The sequence below is a fragment of the Carassius auratus genome, chromosome 38, assembly GCF_003368295.1.
Source record: "Carassius auratus strain Wakin chromosome 38, ASM336829v1, whole genome shotgun sequence".
NCBI lineage: Eukaryota > Metazoa > Chordata > Actinopteri > Cypriniformes > Cyprinidae > Carassius > Carassius auratus.
Window position 1 is genome coordinate 13,272,632 of NC_039280.1, and position 16,425 is coordinate 13,289,056.

The 16,425-nt window shown below is 40.0% G+C and overlaps 1 protein-coding gene across 2 annotated transcripts in view; it reads left to right on the forward strand.

Annotated features, from left to right (window-relative positions):
• atrnl1a (attractin-like 1a) overlaps positions 1-16,425 on the forward strand; it is a 300,556-nt gene that overhangs the window by 55,285 nt on the left and 228,846 nt on the right. For both annotated transcript variants that reach the window (XM_026224245.1, XM_026224246.1), the window contains exons 9-10: positions 6,810-6,993; positions 14,814-14,968. In XM_026224245.1, coding sequence (XP_026080030.1) covers positions 6,810-6,993; positions 14,814-14,968 — 339 coding nt within the window. The remainder of the gene's footprint in view (positions 1-6,809; positions 6,994-14,813; positions 14,969-16,425) is intronic.

Sequence of the window (16,425 nt, forward strand, 5' to 3'; positions counted from 1 at the left end):
AGTCTTGGACTCCTTGCACTGGCTTCCGGTCAGGTTTCGCATTGATTTTAAAATTCTTATACTTACCTAAAAGGCCCCATGGTTTAGCTCCAGAATATCTGACTGAACTTTTAACTATCTACACCCCAAGGTGTAATCTTCGCTCATCGCATTCTGGCTTTTTAACTATTCCCATAACTCGTTTACGTTCTATAGGTGACCAGGCCTTCTCTTCTGTGGCACCTAAACTCTGGAATTCTCTCCCTACTGAAATTAGACAGGCTGAATCCCTTAGTATTTTTAAATCTTCTCTTGAAACTTATTTTTTCCGGTTAGCATATATGTGATATGTTTCTTTGATTTGTTAATCTCAATGTATTTTTCCTGTATGCCTTGGTAAAGCGCTTTGATATGTAACTTTTAAAGGCTCTATAGAAAATAAAGTTTATTATTACGTCATGTGTAAAAGTAACCTCACATTTCAGAAAAAGAAGTTTTGCTGCTTCAGTACCTACAAGACTTGCTGTGATAATTGGAACCATGAATTCTGCTGTTTACCAAAAAATCCTGAAGGAGTAGGGCTGGACGATTAATCGAAAAATAATCAAAACTGAAATTCATAACCTCTAACCGACGTAATTTCCCCATGTCGGTTATTTCTTTGTTTTAATCGTGTTAACACTTCCCCCTAACACTTTAATATTTGAAATTTATATTAATCTAGTTGTTTTTGCTATGGTATTTTTTTTTTTTTTAAATCACAGGCAACAATTCCTCTTGCAGTGTCTTTAGGCTGCTTATTTTTGCTCATGTTATCCAGCTGCAACAGAATGCTTTGTAAAAATGTTTGACATCTAAATGTTTGACTTAATTTTTTTGTATTGGATTTTTTATCTTATTGGAATCGAAACTAGGAATCGATAAAATTCAAACGATACCCAACTCTAGTAAGAAATGTTACGAACATACTGTAGATTAAATAACTGCTGATAGTAAATCATATTTACAGTACAGACCTTGTCAGTGAACTATGAGGACAAAAAATAAAACAGAACCCAAGTTCATTAATTGTAATCGAGGTAAAATGTTCAATTAATCGAGGTCTTGATTTTAGGCCATAATCGTCCAGCCATATGGAGGAGAATGTCCGGCCATCTGTTCGTGACCTCAAGCTGAAGCGAACTTGGGTTCTGCAGCAGGACAATGATCCAAAACACACCAGCAAGTCCACCTCTGAAAGGCTGAAGAAAAACAAAATGAAGACTTTGGAATGGCCTAGCCAAGCCCTGACCTGAATCTTATTGAGATGCTGTGGCATGACCTTAAAAAGGCGGTTCATGCTCGAAAACCCTCCAACAATTTTGCATAGATAAGTGGACAAAAATTCCTCCACAGTGCTGTAACAGACTCATTGCAAGTTATCGCAAACGCTTGATTGCAGTTGCTGCTGCTAAGGGTGGCCCAATCAGTTATTAGGTTTAGGGGGCAAACGCTTTTTCCCACAGGGCCATGTAGTTTTGGATTTTGTTTTCCCTTAATAATAAAAACCTTTAATTTAAAAAATGCATGTTGTCTTTAATTGTGTTATCTTTTAGTAATATTTACATTTGTTTGATCTGAAACATTAAAGTGTGACAGACATGCAATAAAATAAGAAATCAGGCAGGGTTCCAACACTTTTTCACACCGCTGTACATAAAATTATAAACCCAAAAAAGACAGAACTCACTAATTTACTTGGATACATGGGGTAACAGGGGTAATAACACATCTGAACATGACATGAACACAATCAAGCACTGGAGAATCTGGGTTAGGAGCACATGGGTTATGAAAACACAAGAAAACAGGTCCATGATCCTTACATATCACCCCCTCCCAGAAGAGATGGTGGGAATTTGGGAGGAGGCTCGGGTGGAGGAAGGATAACCAGGAGGAGGATGGAAAACAGAGTCCAGGGTGGAGACAATGGAGTGAGGAGACATTAAGAGCCAGGAGGAGCCAGGACAGACTAGATGGAGGGAGGAGACATGAGGGACTTGGAGCAGGCGGAGCGAGACTGGACCCAAGCCACAGCCATGAAGGCGACCCACGGTGTGGCCGACAGAGGGAGTAGCAATGGTGGAGGAAGGGCTGACGACTCCAGGGGACCAAACCGATGGCAGCGGATCATTGGGAGGTGCCCAAGGCAGAGATGGAGAGCCGATAAGCCAGGGCAACGGGGAGAATCCGGAGGGCCAAGCTGAAGCAGATGGCTCAGGCGACCGAGATGGAGTAGCGGATTCAGAAGGTTGTGGCGAAGCTGGAGCGACAGAGGACTGAGGAGGAACTTTAGGGAAGGAGGAGCTGAGGACGAGGCACAGTCAGAGGAGTGGATTTTCCAGGCGACGGATGGTCTACAACAGACCAAGGTAGAGCTGGAGGGACGAGGGAGCCCGGCGGAGCCGCTGGGTTGACAGGGGCCAAGGTGGAGTCAGGGATTCAGAGGGTGGAGGCAGTTGTCACCCCGATGATGGAGACTGGCAGAACCGCAGTTCTTGCACTGAATAGATGGCGGGTTGAGGGTGAGCAGAGGGGCTGCCAAACGACAGCAGAGTAGGAGGCAGGAGCGGAAGGGTAGGTGGGCATTTCTGAGCCTCGGGGCTCTCAGGAATGGTGTGCGCAACCCACACACACCAAATTGCATTCCATGTAACGGGGTGATGAAGGTCTGGGCTCTGGGTCTGGTTGTGCTCTGGATCTCCTCCCTCCAGTTCAATCCAGTGGTGCCTGGGAGATCAGTGGGGTGATGGTAATTTGCCCCAATCCAGAACAGTTACTTCGGTGCAGCATCGTCAAATGCCGTTAAAATTGCTGAAGTAAAAAAGATTGAATGCAAAGTAGTACAAGGGGAAATCCACACTAGGAATGGTTGAAGACACACATATATAACATTATAGACCTGACAAAGACAGAACACTCAGACTTAAATACATAGGGTAACGAGGATAATAACAAGACAGTTTCTATAGTAAAACTTTTTTTCTGTGCCTGGAGAATGGTACTGTTATTACTATTATTATTATTATTATGTTTCTTAAAGGTCCTTGTATATGCCACGGTTCATAAATATGTAAATCATTGAGTGCTGTGTATGCCATGTGTATTAACATCTGTCACTATGTACTTTGTCGGTTGTTCAAGATGGCGCCGCCGTGTCCGGTCGCCGTCCAGGTCGCTTCGCTTAGATTATGTTTTTATTTACTTTTTTACCTACTTTTGCTTTCTCTTTTTACACACATTACCTCTGCACTGATCATATACGAAAAGGAAACACTTTTGGACATTGGACACCGCTTTACTGACCTGTTTCAGGACACTTTATCCTCCAACCCATCGTGGCCATCTGAGATTCTCCGGAACACCGAGATGAACAATGGCCACCTGAATAACCACCCGAGGCGACGGAACAAGAAACACCGCGGGAAACGTGCTGGGATTCACAATAGACTGAGGAAAAGAGCACACAGCCCTCCTTTACCGAGCATTTTGCTCGCCAATGTCCAGTCTCTGGAGAATAAGATGGACGATCTTAGAGCCAGGATAAGTTTCCAACGGGACATTAGGGACTGTAACATCCTTTGTTTGTCTGAAACGTGGCTCGCACCCTTGGTCCCGGACGCTGCTGTAACGCAGTCTGAGGCCGGCAAATCCAAAGGCGGAGGAGTTTGTTTCATGATTAACAAGAAATGGTGTGACCCCAGGAATATCTCCACTCTGTCGTGCTCCTGCTCGCCTCATCTGGAACATTTATCCATTATTTGCCGCCCATTCTATCTGCCTCGGGAGTTTTCATCGATCATCATAACTGCTGTTTACATCCCTCCACAATCAGACACTGGCTTGGCTTTGTCTGAGCTTCACGACGCGCTCAGCGGCAACATCAACAAACATCCTGACGCTGCTATTATCATTGCTGGGGACTTTAACAAAGCCAAACTCAGGCAAGTAATGCCTAATTTTTATCAACATGTATCCTGTCCAATCAGAGGACCGAATACACTGGATCATTGCTACACTCAGTTTAAGAATGCCTACAAAGCATGCTCACTACCGGCTTTCGGCAAATCGGACCATGCCGCCATTTTCCTCACACCGGAATATAAACACCGGCTCGTTCAAGATCCCCCGGTGCAGAGGGTGGTGACGCGATGGTCCGACCAATCAGAAGCAACGTTACAGGCGGCTCTTGATGACATAGACTGGGACATGTTTTGCGCAAGTTCATCTGACGTCAGCGAGTTCACGGATGTTGCGTTAAGCTTCGTAAACACGCTAGCCGAACAAGCTACAGATACAATAACTATAAGGACATTCTCAAATCAGAAACCATGGGTGGACAGATCAATCCGTGCAGCAATAAACAAACGCACTGCTGCTTACAACGCCAGTCTTCTATCAGGAAACATGAGCGAGTACAAAGCATCGTGCTATGCTCTCCGGCGTGCAGTAAGAGCTGCCAAACACAGATACAGGGAACGCATAGAGTCACATTTCCAGCTAAATGACTCCCGACGCATGTGGCAAGGACTAAGGACCATCTGTGACTTTGGAAATAAATCCTCTGCAGAGGTGAGAGCAGATCCGTCGCTGGCTGACGAGCTAAACACTTTCTACGGCCGCTTTGAAAGCAATCTAAGCAGTGCGAGTCTGCCGATCAGCGCGTCAGGAAGCAGCAGTCAGAGCAGCGATCATCATGTAATCACCGTGTCGGAGGACGAGGTTCGGTGGGCACTAAAGCGAGTGAATGTAAGGAAAGCAGTTGGACCTGATGGGATTCTGGCTGTGTTCTGCGGTCCAGCGCTGATCAGCTCGCTGGTTTGTTTACATCCATTTTTAACGAGTCTCTTGCTACATCGGTGGTTCCTGCCTCATTCAAAAAATCGGTCATCATCCCTGTGCCTAAAAACAATAAACCCTCTTGTCTGAATGACTATCGTCCAGTTGCCCTCACATCAATAGTCATGAAGGTCTTTGAGGGACTGGTTAAAAACGTCATCTGCTCCTCCATCCCGGATACTTTGGACCCTCTTCAGTTTGCTTATCGCCCAAACAGATCCACAGATGATGCCATCTCTCACATCCTGCACTCTTCTCTCACACACATCGACAGCAATAACAGGAACTATGTAAGGCTGCTATTTATTGACTATAGCTCAGCTTTTAATACTATAGTCCCCATAAAGCTAGCTTCCAAACTCATAGACCTCGGACTGAATTCTTCACTCTGCGACTGGATCCTTGATTTCCTCACCGGCAGACCTCAAGTGGTGAAACTAGGCCAGTACACCTCCAGCTCCATCACCCTGAACGTAGGAGCCCCACAGGGCTGTGTCCTGAGTCCCCTGCTCTACTATCTCTACACACATGACTGCGTGTCTTCGCACAGCTCCACATCCATTATCAAATTTGCTGATGACACTGTGGTTCTGGGCCTCATTCACAACAATAATGAGACCGCATACTTGGATGAGGTAGTGAAATTGACATCATGGTGCCAGGACAACTGTCTCTCTCTGAATGTGAGCAAAACTAAAGAACTGATTGTGGACTTCAGGAAGAGACAGCAGCAGCCCTATACTCCTCTTATGATCAGCGGGACCCCTGTGGAGAGGGTGAGCAGCTTCAAGTACCTTGGTGTAAACATCTCGGAGGACCTGACTTGGACTACTCACATTCAAACACAGGTTAATAAAGCCAGACAAAGACTGTACCATCTGCGACAGCTGAGGTAATTCAGGGTCTCACCAGCAATCCTGAAAACTTTCTATTCTGGGGCTATAGAAAGTGTATTGACTCAGTGTATCTCAGTGTGGTTTGGGAACAGCTCCAGTCAAGACTGCAAAGCCCTGCAGAGAGTTGTGCGCTTAGCTGAGCGCATCTCAGGGTCTGCTCTCCCCTCTCTGCAGGACATCTACCTCAAACGCTGCAGAAGTAGAGCTGCAAAAATCATCAAAGACTCCATCCACCCCGGTAATCATATTTTCACTTTGCTGCCATCTGAAAAGCGCTTCCGTAGCCTGATGGCAAAAACTGAGAGACTCAGCAGGAGTTTCTTCCCCCAGGCCATCAGGCTCTTAAACTCTAAACCAGCTTCTTAAAATCCTCATGCCTCCACTTAATTGTTCACTTTATCATTTTCACTTTATTCACTACCTCACATTGACACACTGACAGTGTCAACCTGTTTTGCACATTTGCTTCTTGTACATTCCTGGGTATCTTAATATTTAAGACTACAGTAAAATGCATATATGCCCATTGTACATCCCTGTACATCTTAATATTTAAGTCTACAGTTTACATTCATGCACATTATTTTGCGCTCTATATTTAATTCTACAATATACATTTTTTATATTTTATTCCTATATTTTTATTGTTTACTTTTATTTCATTCTTACATAGCTTTATTTATGTATATTTTCATCTGTGTTGTTTTCTTTAATAATTGCACTGTCCATGGAGCAGACCTGACTCACATTTCACTGCTGGTTATATATGCTATATATAATTTTGTATGTGACGAATAAAAATCTTGAATCTTGAATCTTTGTTATTACCACTGTATGTTTTTGAAATCGTTTACACTGACTTTTTTACTAATAACAGTATTAATTAAAGATAGATCTTTTTTTTTATGTCTGCTTTCTCATGTTGCGTTATACTGTTAGCGTATATTGTACATATATTCTCATTTGTAAGTCGCTTTGGATAAAAGCGTCTGCTAAATGATTAAATGTAAATGTAAATGTATGAGTTTTTGAAAGTAAAGTCTAACTCTTTGTCAGGCACTAACTCCTGGTCAGTGGCAGAGACGAATGGGGCACTGGTGCATGGAGGAAATGGCCACAGCAGCGTTTATGACAGTTCTTCACATTCCATATATGTCCATGGAGGATACAAAGCCCTCCCTGCCAACAAATACGGCCTAGTGGATCATTTGTACCGCTATCAGGTCCACACACACACCTGGTGAGTATCCACACTGTGTACATGTAATACTATGAAAAGTGTGTGTGCCTGTGTATTGTTGCATGACTGACTAATTATTTTGAACTCTGCCCCCCCCCCCCCCCCCCAAAAAAAAAGAACAGATACTTTCATCCACATGTAAATCAGACCTAAGCACATATGTAAGCAGGAATCACATCTTTACTAAGCCAATGAGTGTGCTGACCAAGACTTTCCAACATGTGTGAAATATGACAACATTTACAAATAAGCTAGTAGTGACACTATTAATGATGCCAGGTTACTGTTGCCAGGCTGTGTTCTTTGGAGGTTTAGTCCAAGAGGAACCATTCCAACATGTCAAACAGGTGTTTTATCTCTTTTTAATAATCCTGGTGGAAAACAGCAAAAAATAGGATAGTTTATCAAAAAAAATTTTTGTCATCATTGACATTCTTTGTTCTGCTATTATTAAATCAAATTTTTTGATGAATGTTGGTAACCAAACAGTTTTGGCTAACATTGGCTTCTGTTGTATGGACAAAAGCACAGTGACATTTTTCAAAATGTCTTCCTTTATGTTCCACAGAAGAAATAGTCATACACGTTTGATAAATTACACAGGTCAGGAATAAATTGAGGGTAAGTAAATGATGACAGATTTTCAATTTTGAATAAACTATGCTTTCAAATCACTGGAGTGCTGGTTTTAAAGGCAGGATTTAGTTCAAAATTTTTTTTTTGTTATGCTGGTTGAATGTATTTCATGTTCTGGGTCATTATTTAATACAAAACCACACATAATGTTTCTACTGTATCTCTGTCAGTCACTCTGATATTTAGATAAATGAGTGCTGTCTGTCACTGTCTTTAATCAGTTCTATGAATGACTGTATGGTCATTCTTTGTAAAGTAGCAACAATGTCTTTGTAAAGTACAGTCTTAGGCACATTAGTATTTTCACCCCCCAAAAAAGGGTTTTAAGCCAGTTATTGTAAATCTTTTTTATGTCAGTAGGAAATATCAGTTTACATTTCTAAACATTCATTTTGCCATTAAGTTTATTAATAATCTAGTGAAATTTTTGAATGCACAAGCAGTCTGACAACAGACTTCCTAAGACTAAGACTTTTTGCACTGTAGTGTATGTATAAAGTATGTTTAATTAAATGAAGTATATTTAAATAAGTGTAATTAAAGTATGCGTTCATATGTGTAAGGGCTAAATTTTCGCTGGAGGAAACAGCTGTGCTGTGATGAGTGGTGAAGAGAGTGAAAACTTTACAGTAGATGAGAAACCGATTGCTCCCTCGTGACCTTTTGTAAACTGTATTTATGACAAAGAACTGCACAGATCTTAAGTGATCAAAATGTATTTATTTGTATTTATATAGTGTGTGGAAAGCAAAGTACCATAACATTTTCTTCCAATCATGCCTCAGTACGAGGGCTATAATAGGCTGTCCTACCTGCCAGTTAGTGTATGTGTTTGCATACCTCTGTGCACCCTGTTCACGCACACATGATACATCATCAGTGCGTTTCAGTATGCCATTGCAGAACAAGTGAGAATGGAAGGCGTTATTATTGTAATACTATGCGCTTTGTATTTTAATTTTCTCTCACCGGTTAATGAGACATGAAGTAATCTGACAGCATTGCATTGAAGCCTTCACCAGCGCAGCCTCTTGTGTTGCTGGTTTGCCTCTGGTCTTGTTGTCACACTCATGTGTTTTGTAGGAGGCGTGGCTTTGGAGAGTGATTTGTAGGGAGAGTGGGATCTTATGCTTTCAAAGCTTGCTATTGCTAGCCTGTCCGAAATCACTTACCCTAACTTTAACTGGTCTGCTGGCCTGGTCAGACTCGTATGTTGGCTGGTTTGGGTATTTTCAACTTGCCATCCAGCTAAAATAGCGAAACACCAGATTGACCAGGCTGGGAAACTATCTTAAACTAAGTAAGAGACGACTTTAACTATTTCAACTCAATCAACTTCCTTAAGCTAAAACAGTTTAGGCTGGTTTGAGAGCAAGGAAGTGTGTAATTAGTGCACCAAATGGAATTACTGTTTTTGGTTACACCTCTTTAAGCTGTCCTTGTTACAGTATAATTATATATTTAAGTAATATTTTGGAAAGGTGTTAAATGGATGATAGAAATGTTAACATTCATCTTTTACCTTTACTCTCTTTTTATTTTCATTATCAAGGAGATCAGTTTTAAAAACAAGGAATATATATTTTGTAAATATTAGGGCTGTAGCTATTGAATATTTTATCAAGAATTCTACCAAAAATTCCATCGAGTAATCGGATAAAATGTGTTTTTGCTTAATTCAAGTGCAATATTAATTATGCAAATTTTTTAAATGCATAGAATGCAATGCATACATCAAAAATAAACATTGAATCAGTACCCATTGTTTCTCTGTCTGTACTTGTACTGTGAACAATGACAATAAAGTTGACAGATGAATTAAGTGCCATTCAGGGGTGCGTTTCCCAAAAGCATCGTTAGCAAACTATGGTCGCAAGTTCCGTCGTTACCAACGTAGTTCAACGATTCGGTGTTTCCCGAAACCATAGTTCAAACGAACATTCGCAAACATTCAGCTCTCCACCTGTGGTTAGAAGCATAGTTCATCGTTAGTTTGCTGTGTCTACATCATTGATTGCGCCGCACCTGGGCTGTGTTCTATTCATTATCGACCCTGTGCCCTATTCCTTTAGAAGATTGCACCATCCACTTTGAGTAATTTAAAAGACTTAAAGTTGTGGTTTAAGTTTATTACATAATTCGCCTTTTTATTATTATTACAAATTCAGTTTGAAACTGTATAGCAGCGTGGCCTTCGCGATTATTCTCCCTTAGAAGTGCCCTCTGAAAGCATTAATCTTGTCGATTAGAACGCAGCCATTGTTTCGTTTGTGAGAAGAAACGGTGAGTTTGTCGAGTGAGTTATCTTTGTAAAAACATTCCAAAATACATATGTCTCATATAACAATATTGGTGTGTTAAAGGTTTTCACTTTTATATAAAAAGTTAACACTCAAATTACAGTATTTTTATAGTAAATTAATTTTTAATTGTACCTGTACCTAAATAAAGTAACAAAAAAATGTATAAGTAAGTGAGTGATTTTGTTGTTTTTACAGAATTCTAATATAGAATACTCTCTACAAATGTGTTTGTGTGTGAATACATATACAAATATTTAACAGAAATTATGTCAGCTTAAACAAATGGTTTAAACTGCAGTGGTGGCTGGATGCTGCACAGGTGATAGGACATATGGCGAAGAGGACATGTCTCCAGCAGCCAGCAATAACCAAAGCCATGCACCCTCTTCAGCCACCTGCAAACTGCAGAAGTGGCCCACACAAAAGCATGTGTGCTTCCATCACCCACCCATCAGGCCATCACCCACCACCTCCATAAATTTCAGCATAATAAAAAACAGCATAATAATTCAGTGTAGCTAACAACTGAAGTTTAAGCGTTGTTTCTTCTTATTGTCCTCTTAAGATGTGAAGCCTGATGTTGAAGGGCATGACTGGAGAGGGGCTGATGTTGGAGGCCTGAACTTTGAAGCCAAAGGCCTGGTTGATGCACATGTATCTATATCTCAAAGGATCCTTCCATTGCAACAGGCCCCAGAATGGCCAAAACTGTCTCTTCCTCTGTAGGGACAGGAGGAACTGAACTGATACCCCATCAGTCTTGTTTGCTTCCCTCTTACCTGCCACAGCCCTCTGTTTTGTCACACTTGCGAAGTCCCTCCACTTATTCCTGACTTCGTCTGGGCTTTGTCCATATCCATAGCTAGCATCGTTTATTTTTTTTTGTGATTTCTGCCCAGATTTTATTTTTGTCAACACTTGTAATGCTATTTTTCAGCTTTGAAAATAGCTGGACTTTACTATTGTCCACCTCCTCGAAAAGAACTGCAATTTCAAGCTTTCAAAATTGGGGTTTTCACGTCATTTTCATTAACACGTCAGAATGGTAAGAAGACATAAATAGGAAAGATTGAGCAAAATAAGCAATCAACAACAGTACATCACAGTTTTTCAAAACCCATCTATTTTCAATTGTGGTTAAGTAGCCTATCAATATTACATAAGAAATAGTATTTATCTGACATTGTGAAATTATGGACATTGGGATCAGAAAAGAGCAAATTTTTTAACTCTGTGTGTGTATAATGTATTGCAGAACAAACAAATGATTCGTTATTACTCGACTCCTACGTAACATCATTTCAAAAACGTAATTCGAGTCGAAGAAAAGAGAAAATAAAACCAAATTACTGTAGGTGGCAGTATGTGCTAATGTCTCCAGTCAGCCATTAGATCGAAGAAGAAGAAGAACGACGGCTCAAACCAACGTAGTTTGAACTATGGATCTGCGACACAGGTACCATGGTTTCGGGAAACAGTCTTGACTAGGTCGTTCGTTTCTATAACGATGCATCATACTATGGTGGTTAATCTGCGAGCTACGTCATTATACGGGAAACGCACCCCAGTTTGGGTTTGAAATAAAGCATTTTCTAAGATGCACATTAAACATTAAACACATAAAACATTAATTCAATTTATCTTTTAATTATTGAAAATTAAGCAAACAACTTTTTGTTAAATAAAGGTGATTTTTTTTTGTAATAGTAAGCTATGTATATTCTGCTGAAGAATAGTGATGCATCTCTGGCAAATACTTGTCTAAAACAGGACTTTTATTTTGACGGGTTGGCATACCTTTACAGTTCTGTGTATGTGATGTGACGCTAGTTTTAGTCAAATAAAACTGTGAAATGCTCATGAAGTGACTGTCAGAGCAGTTCTGGAGATATTGTTCATGTGTTCACGTCCTTATTTAGTGAGACAGCAGACGCTGAAATCACCGCGAGCATCATGCGTGCTTCAGTGTGGTAATAAAGGAAGACTGCTCCATTCATTAACAGAGACACGCAGAACATGCAGGATTCATATTTAAATAGACTGTTCCAGCTTAATATTTACAGATATTAGTCCATATCGTGATTTGATGTAAGTGCAATGACCTATTTTTGATTGATTCATAAAAAAATTGGCAAATTCCGTACCATCCCGCGTTAAACTGTAAATTCCGTTTTTATGACTGGATTCCGCGATTCCCTCCGCGTTTTCTGCATCGCGGAAATCATAGGGCCCTAGTTGTGATATGCCAGCTCTATCTTGCAATGGTCACACGACACGACATTCTCTTTATGTTTGCCCGCGCCCTCAAATCAAAACACTGCTGACTCCTTGTGTCTCCTTCCTCTCTGTGAGTGACGTAAACGTGTTGTGTCACATAAAAAAATCATTGCGAAAGAACCTGGCGTGAGATTTAAAATAAATTAAAAGGCTTCGAGGCAGAGGAATTTACCTTGATAATTTTTTGTAATCTAGTTACTCGAGTTCCTCGAGGAATCGTTTCAGCCCTAGTAAATATATGTATTTTTCAAGCAAGACAGGATATTTCTTTAAATTGTAAAATTATTTGTACATCAAATATAGGTGGTTGGAATAAAAAAAAAAAAAGTACAGAGTAATAATGACATGTAACAAGTAACATGTAATTACATGCTATGTGTAAAGAGGGCACTGTAAAATAGTAACCTTACGTTTTTTTTCCCCCCAGTTTCCAGCAATTTTTTCAAATCTGGTCAGTCAAACAAATGGATAGTAGCCACATTTGATGCTGCCAATGGTGCAGATACTACACCCTTTCCCTTTTAACTCCAAAACTAACTTGGAAATGTTATGACATTTGTTTTTATTATTGTAGTGTTTGGCCTACAGTTGAACCCAGTGGTACCACCGATGACTTTATGAATGCTATGGAACACTTCTTGAAGCTTAGACAAAGCACAAAGTAGTGGTAGAAGTTAATTTGAGGTTTCTTTTTGCATTCGTCCCTTTTCATATTTAAAGACGGTTCTCTTAAAAGTTTTTCGCTACACAAAGAAAGCTTTTATATACATTTCTTCTAGAACATCACTGTCTTCTGTGCTTGCAGATGGAAGACATTAAAAAAAGAGACCCAGCTCCCCCCCCCCCCCGCCTTTACATTTACCGTCTCTTTGCTTGGCCTAACAGTGAAACCTGTCTCTAAAATCTCTCTTACCCTTAAACGCAAGGATCTCTCACTTGCACACACACTGTGTCTGACTGTGCGTTCCTCACTCTGGCTTTTGATTGGCAAAGTAAGTGAAAGGAGCTGCACAATGCATCAAACAATGCTTTGCTAACAGGACTCGAGGTGTTTGACAGGGTGTAGAGAGGAGTGCTGAGTGGATGCAGAGTGACACAGAGTGCTTATTCTCACACATATAAACACAATGAGGTTGAAGCAGATATGATACATGAGATGGAAAGTGGTGAATGACTTTAAGAACCCATTGCACATTTTTGAAGTTTGTATATTGTATATTTTTGGAAACTAAAAATAAAATTATTTTATTAATGAATGGCGTTTAGGACCTGATTCTTTTTAGTGGATCAAAAAACCAAACAGCAAGGCCTGTGTGGTCTGATTCACAAGTGAACAGCTGATTTCAAAAACAAAAGTTTCAAAAACATACAAATTCAACCCTGTGCAGTCTGATTCATATAAACGAATGACTCTTAAGAGCTGGTTCTTTTCAGTAAATCACAATCTTACAGAAAGGCCCATTTAGTCTGAATAGTGAGTGACCAACACATGTGAGTGGGTTGTTTTTAGAGAATTAAAACTATCAGTGTGACAAGTGTGTCTGATTTTTAAACCAATATTCAGCGTGACCAGTGTAGTCTGATTTCTGAACAAATGATTAATTCAAACTGAATTTTTGGTTAATAAAAAAAAGTTACTAAATCAATCTGAATTTCTTAAACTAGGACTAAGGGACTAAACTAAGACTTGAAACAAACCAGTAACTGTTGCTATGTTATGCTGAATTTAAAACCTGTGAGACTTAAAGGGTTAGTTCGCCCAAAAATGAAAATTATGTCATTAATAACTCACCCTTATGCTGTTCCAAACATGCAAGGCCTCCTTTTATCTTTGGAACACAGTTTAAGATATTTTAGATTTAGTCCGAGAGCTCTCAGTCCCTCCAATCATTTGTGGATTAATGCGTATTAGAGATGCGAACCGTTTAAAACAATTCAGTTCGATTTGGTGAACTGAATGATTCGTTCGCGAACCGGAAATCCAGCTACTTTGATTTGAACTCTATCACACAGACACGGAAGAGAAGACAATGCTGAATAAAGTCGTCGTTTTTGCTATTTTTGTACCAAAATGTATTTTCGATGCTTCAAAAAATTCCAACGGACCCTCTGATGTCACATGGACTACTTTGATGATGTTTTTCTTACCTTTCTGGACATGGACAGTATACCGTACACACAGCTTCAATGGAGGGACTGAGAGCTCTTGGACTAAATCTAAAATATCTTAAGCTGTGTTCCGAAGATAAAAGGAGGCCTTACATGTTTGGAACAGCATAAGGGTGAGTTATTAATTACATAATTTTCATTTTTGGGCGAACTAACCCTTTAAATCAATGTAAAAACTCTGTCTGGTTCTTAATCTGACAGAATGTGAATTTGGGAGTTTGTGATTGTGTGTGCGTAAGTGCTTATGCATACGTGTGTGTTTCTTTGTGTGGGTAGATGTCTCTGTGGTGCAATATTACTGATGGTGTCCGTCTGCGTATCTGACCTAGCCTGTGGAGAGTGACCTTCAGACCAACTGTTCCATGCCATTAGCAAAACACTCACCCACACAGTGTATTACAATAGCCAATGAGATGTGTGTTTGCTTCTCCCCAGGTTTATTCTGAAGGAAAGCGGTCTGGCAAGATACCTCCACTCCGCTGTGCTGATCAGTGGAGTTCTGCTGGTGTTCGGGGGAAACACTCATAATGACACCTCACTCAGTAATGGGGCCAAATGCTTCTCCTCTGACTTCCTGTCCTATGACATCGGTATGAACCACCTGTGACCTCCTTTCTCTGATTACACTAGTACTTCCTTAAAGGTAAAGTGTGGATAAAGTGTAAAGTGTCATACTTGAAGTTGTTTTCTGTAGACAGTGTTTCATTGCACAATGATTTAACAGAGGAAATATAACCTTTATTTACATATGTGCAAAAATGGGCTGAACAAGATGATATTTTTATACTAAACAAAGCAGAAAAAAGGTATTTTTGTAAAAAAAAAAAAAAAAGGTATTGCTCTTATGCTAAATGTATTGCACTTGCAAGCCCTTACTAGTGTGGATGTTGAATATAAATGTAAACATTTAAACTAGGAACCCTTTATATTCTGAAATGTTTAATGCTATTTAAATGATAGTTTTCGTGTTTACAATATTAGTAAAAGTTTAATGTTTCTTCTAAAATAAAATTGAAGCCATCTTAAGACAAAGCTGATATCTCAATGAGACATATAAGAGAATCACCCCTCAATATCCTGAGCATAGAGTGACCACTGTCAGAGCCATAGCTTTGTGGGCAGCATATTGACATAAAGGCACAGCTGCACCTCAGATAGCATGGCTTCGAATCACAGCTAAAGGTACTTTCCTTATCCTGTTAAACTTTCAACTATACAATTATGTCGTGTCTCTACTCCTATTGTCCTGACCATTAAAGATGAAAAACCCCATCGTAATAAAAAAAGCAACAGCAACCTCTGAGCAGTAAAGCATTTTTATAATGGAGTCTTGCAAGAGATTACAGCAAGACAATAAAGAGACCTCCCATGTTTCTCCCACATTTCTCTTAAATTGCCATTTTGGATTTGTTAATGATTTTTAGGAGAAACATCATGTTTAGACTAAAATGAGAAATACATGAGAATCACAAGTAAGTCTCCCGAGGTTAGAAAGTGCAGCCACTGAGCAATAAAATATTCCTATAATGGAGTCTTGATAGAGATTGCGACAAGACAATAAAGATATATTCTTTGTTTCTTCCAACACATCCTCTGTTTTAAGTTTTTTCCCCTCATATTTCTCATGTCTCATTTGTGTCTACTTCAATTTCTCCTAAGGGATTTTAAATGAGAGATATATGATAATCTCATCTAAGTCTACTGAGGTTAGGATAAGCAACCACTGAGCAATATTTTTTTCATACGGGTGACGTTTGCAAGTGACTGCCTGCCTGAATTTAGTTGACAACCAGAGCCGGCACAAAATTTGGCAGAGGTGGACACCTAATAATTCTCTATTCAGGAAAAACCCTGGGATCCAGTAACATGTTATGAGAAACAGATTGCATGGACACTCAGTGGTACAGTTACTATAAATTGTTTTGTTCAAGCTGCTGCAGTGTGATATTACTGACAGTTCATTACAGAAAGCTGATAAGCCAGTGGAGATCTACTGGAATGCACAGTTGAGTCATAATGAAATTTCCCAGAATATTGCTGACATATG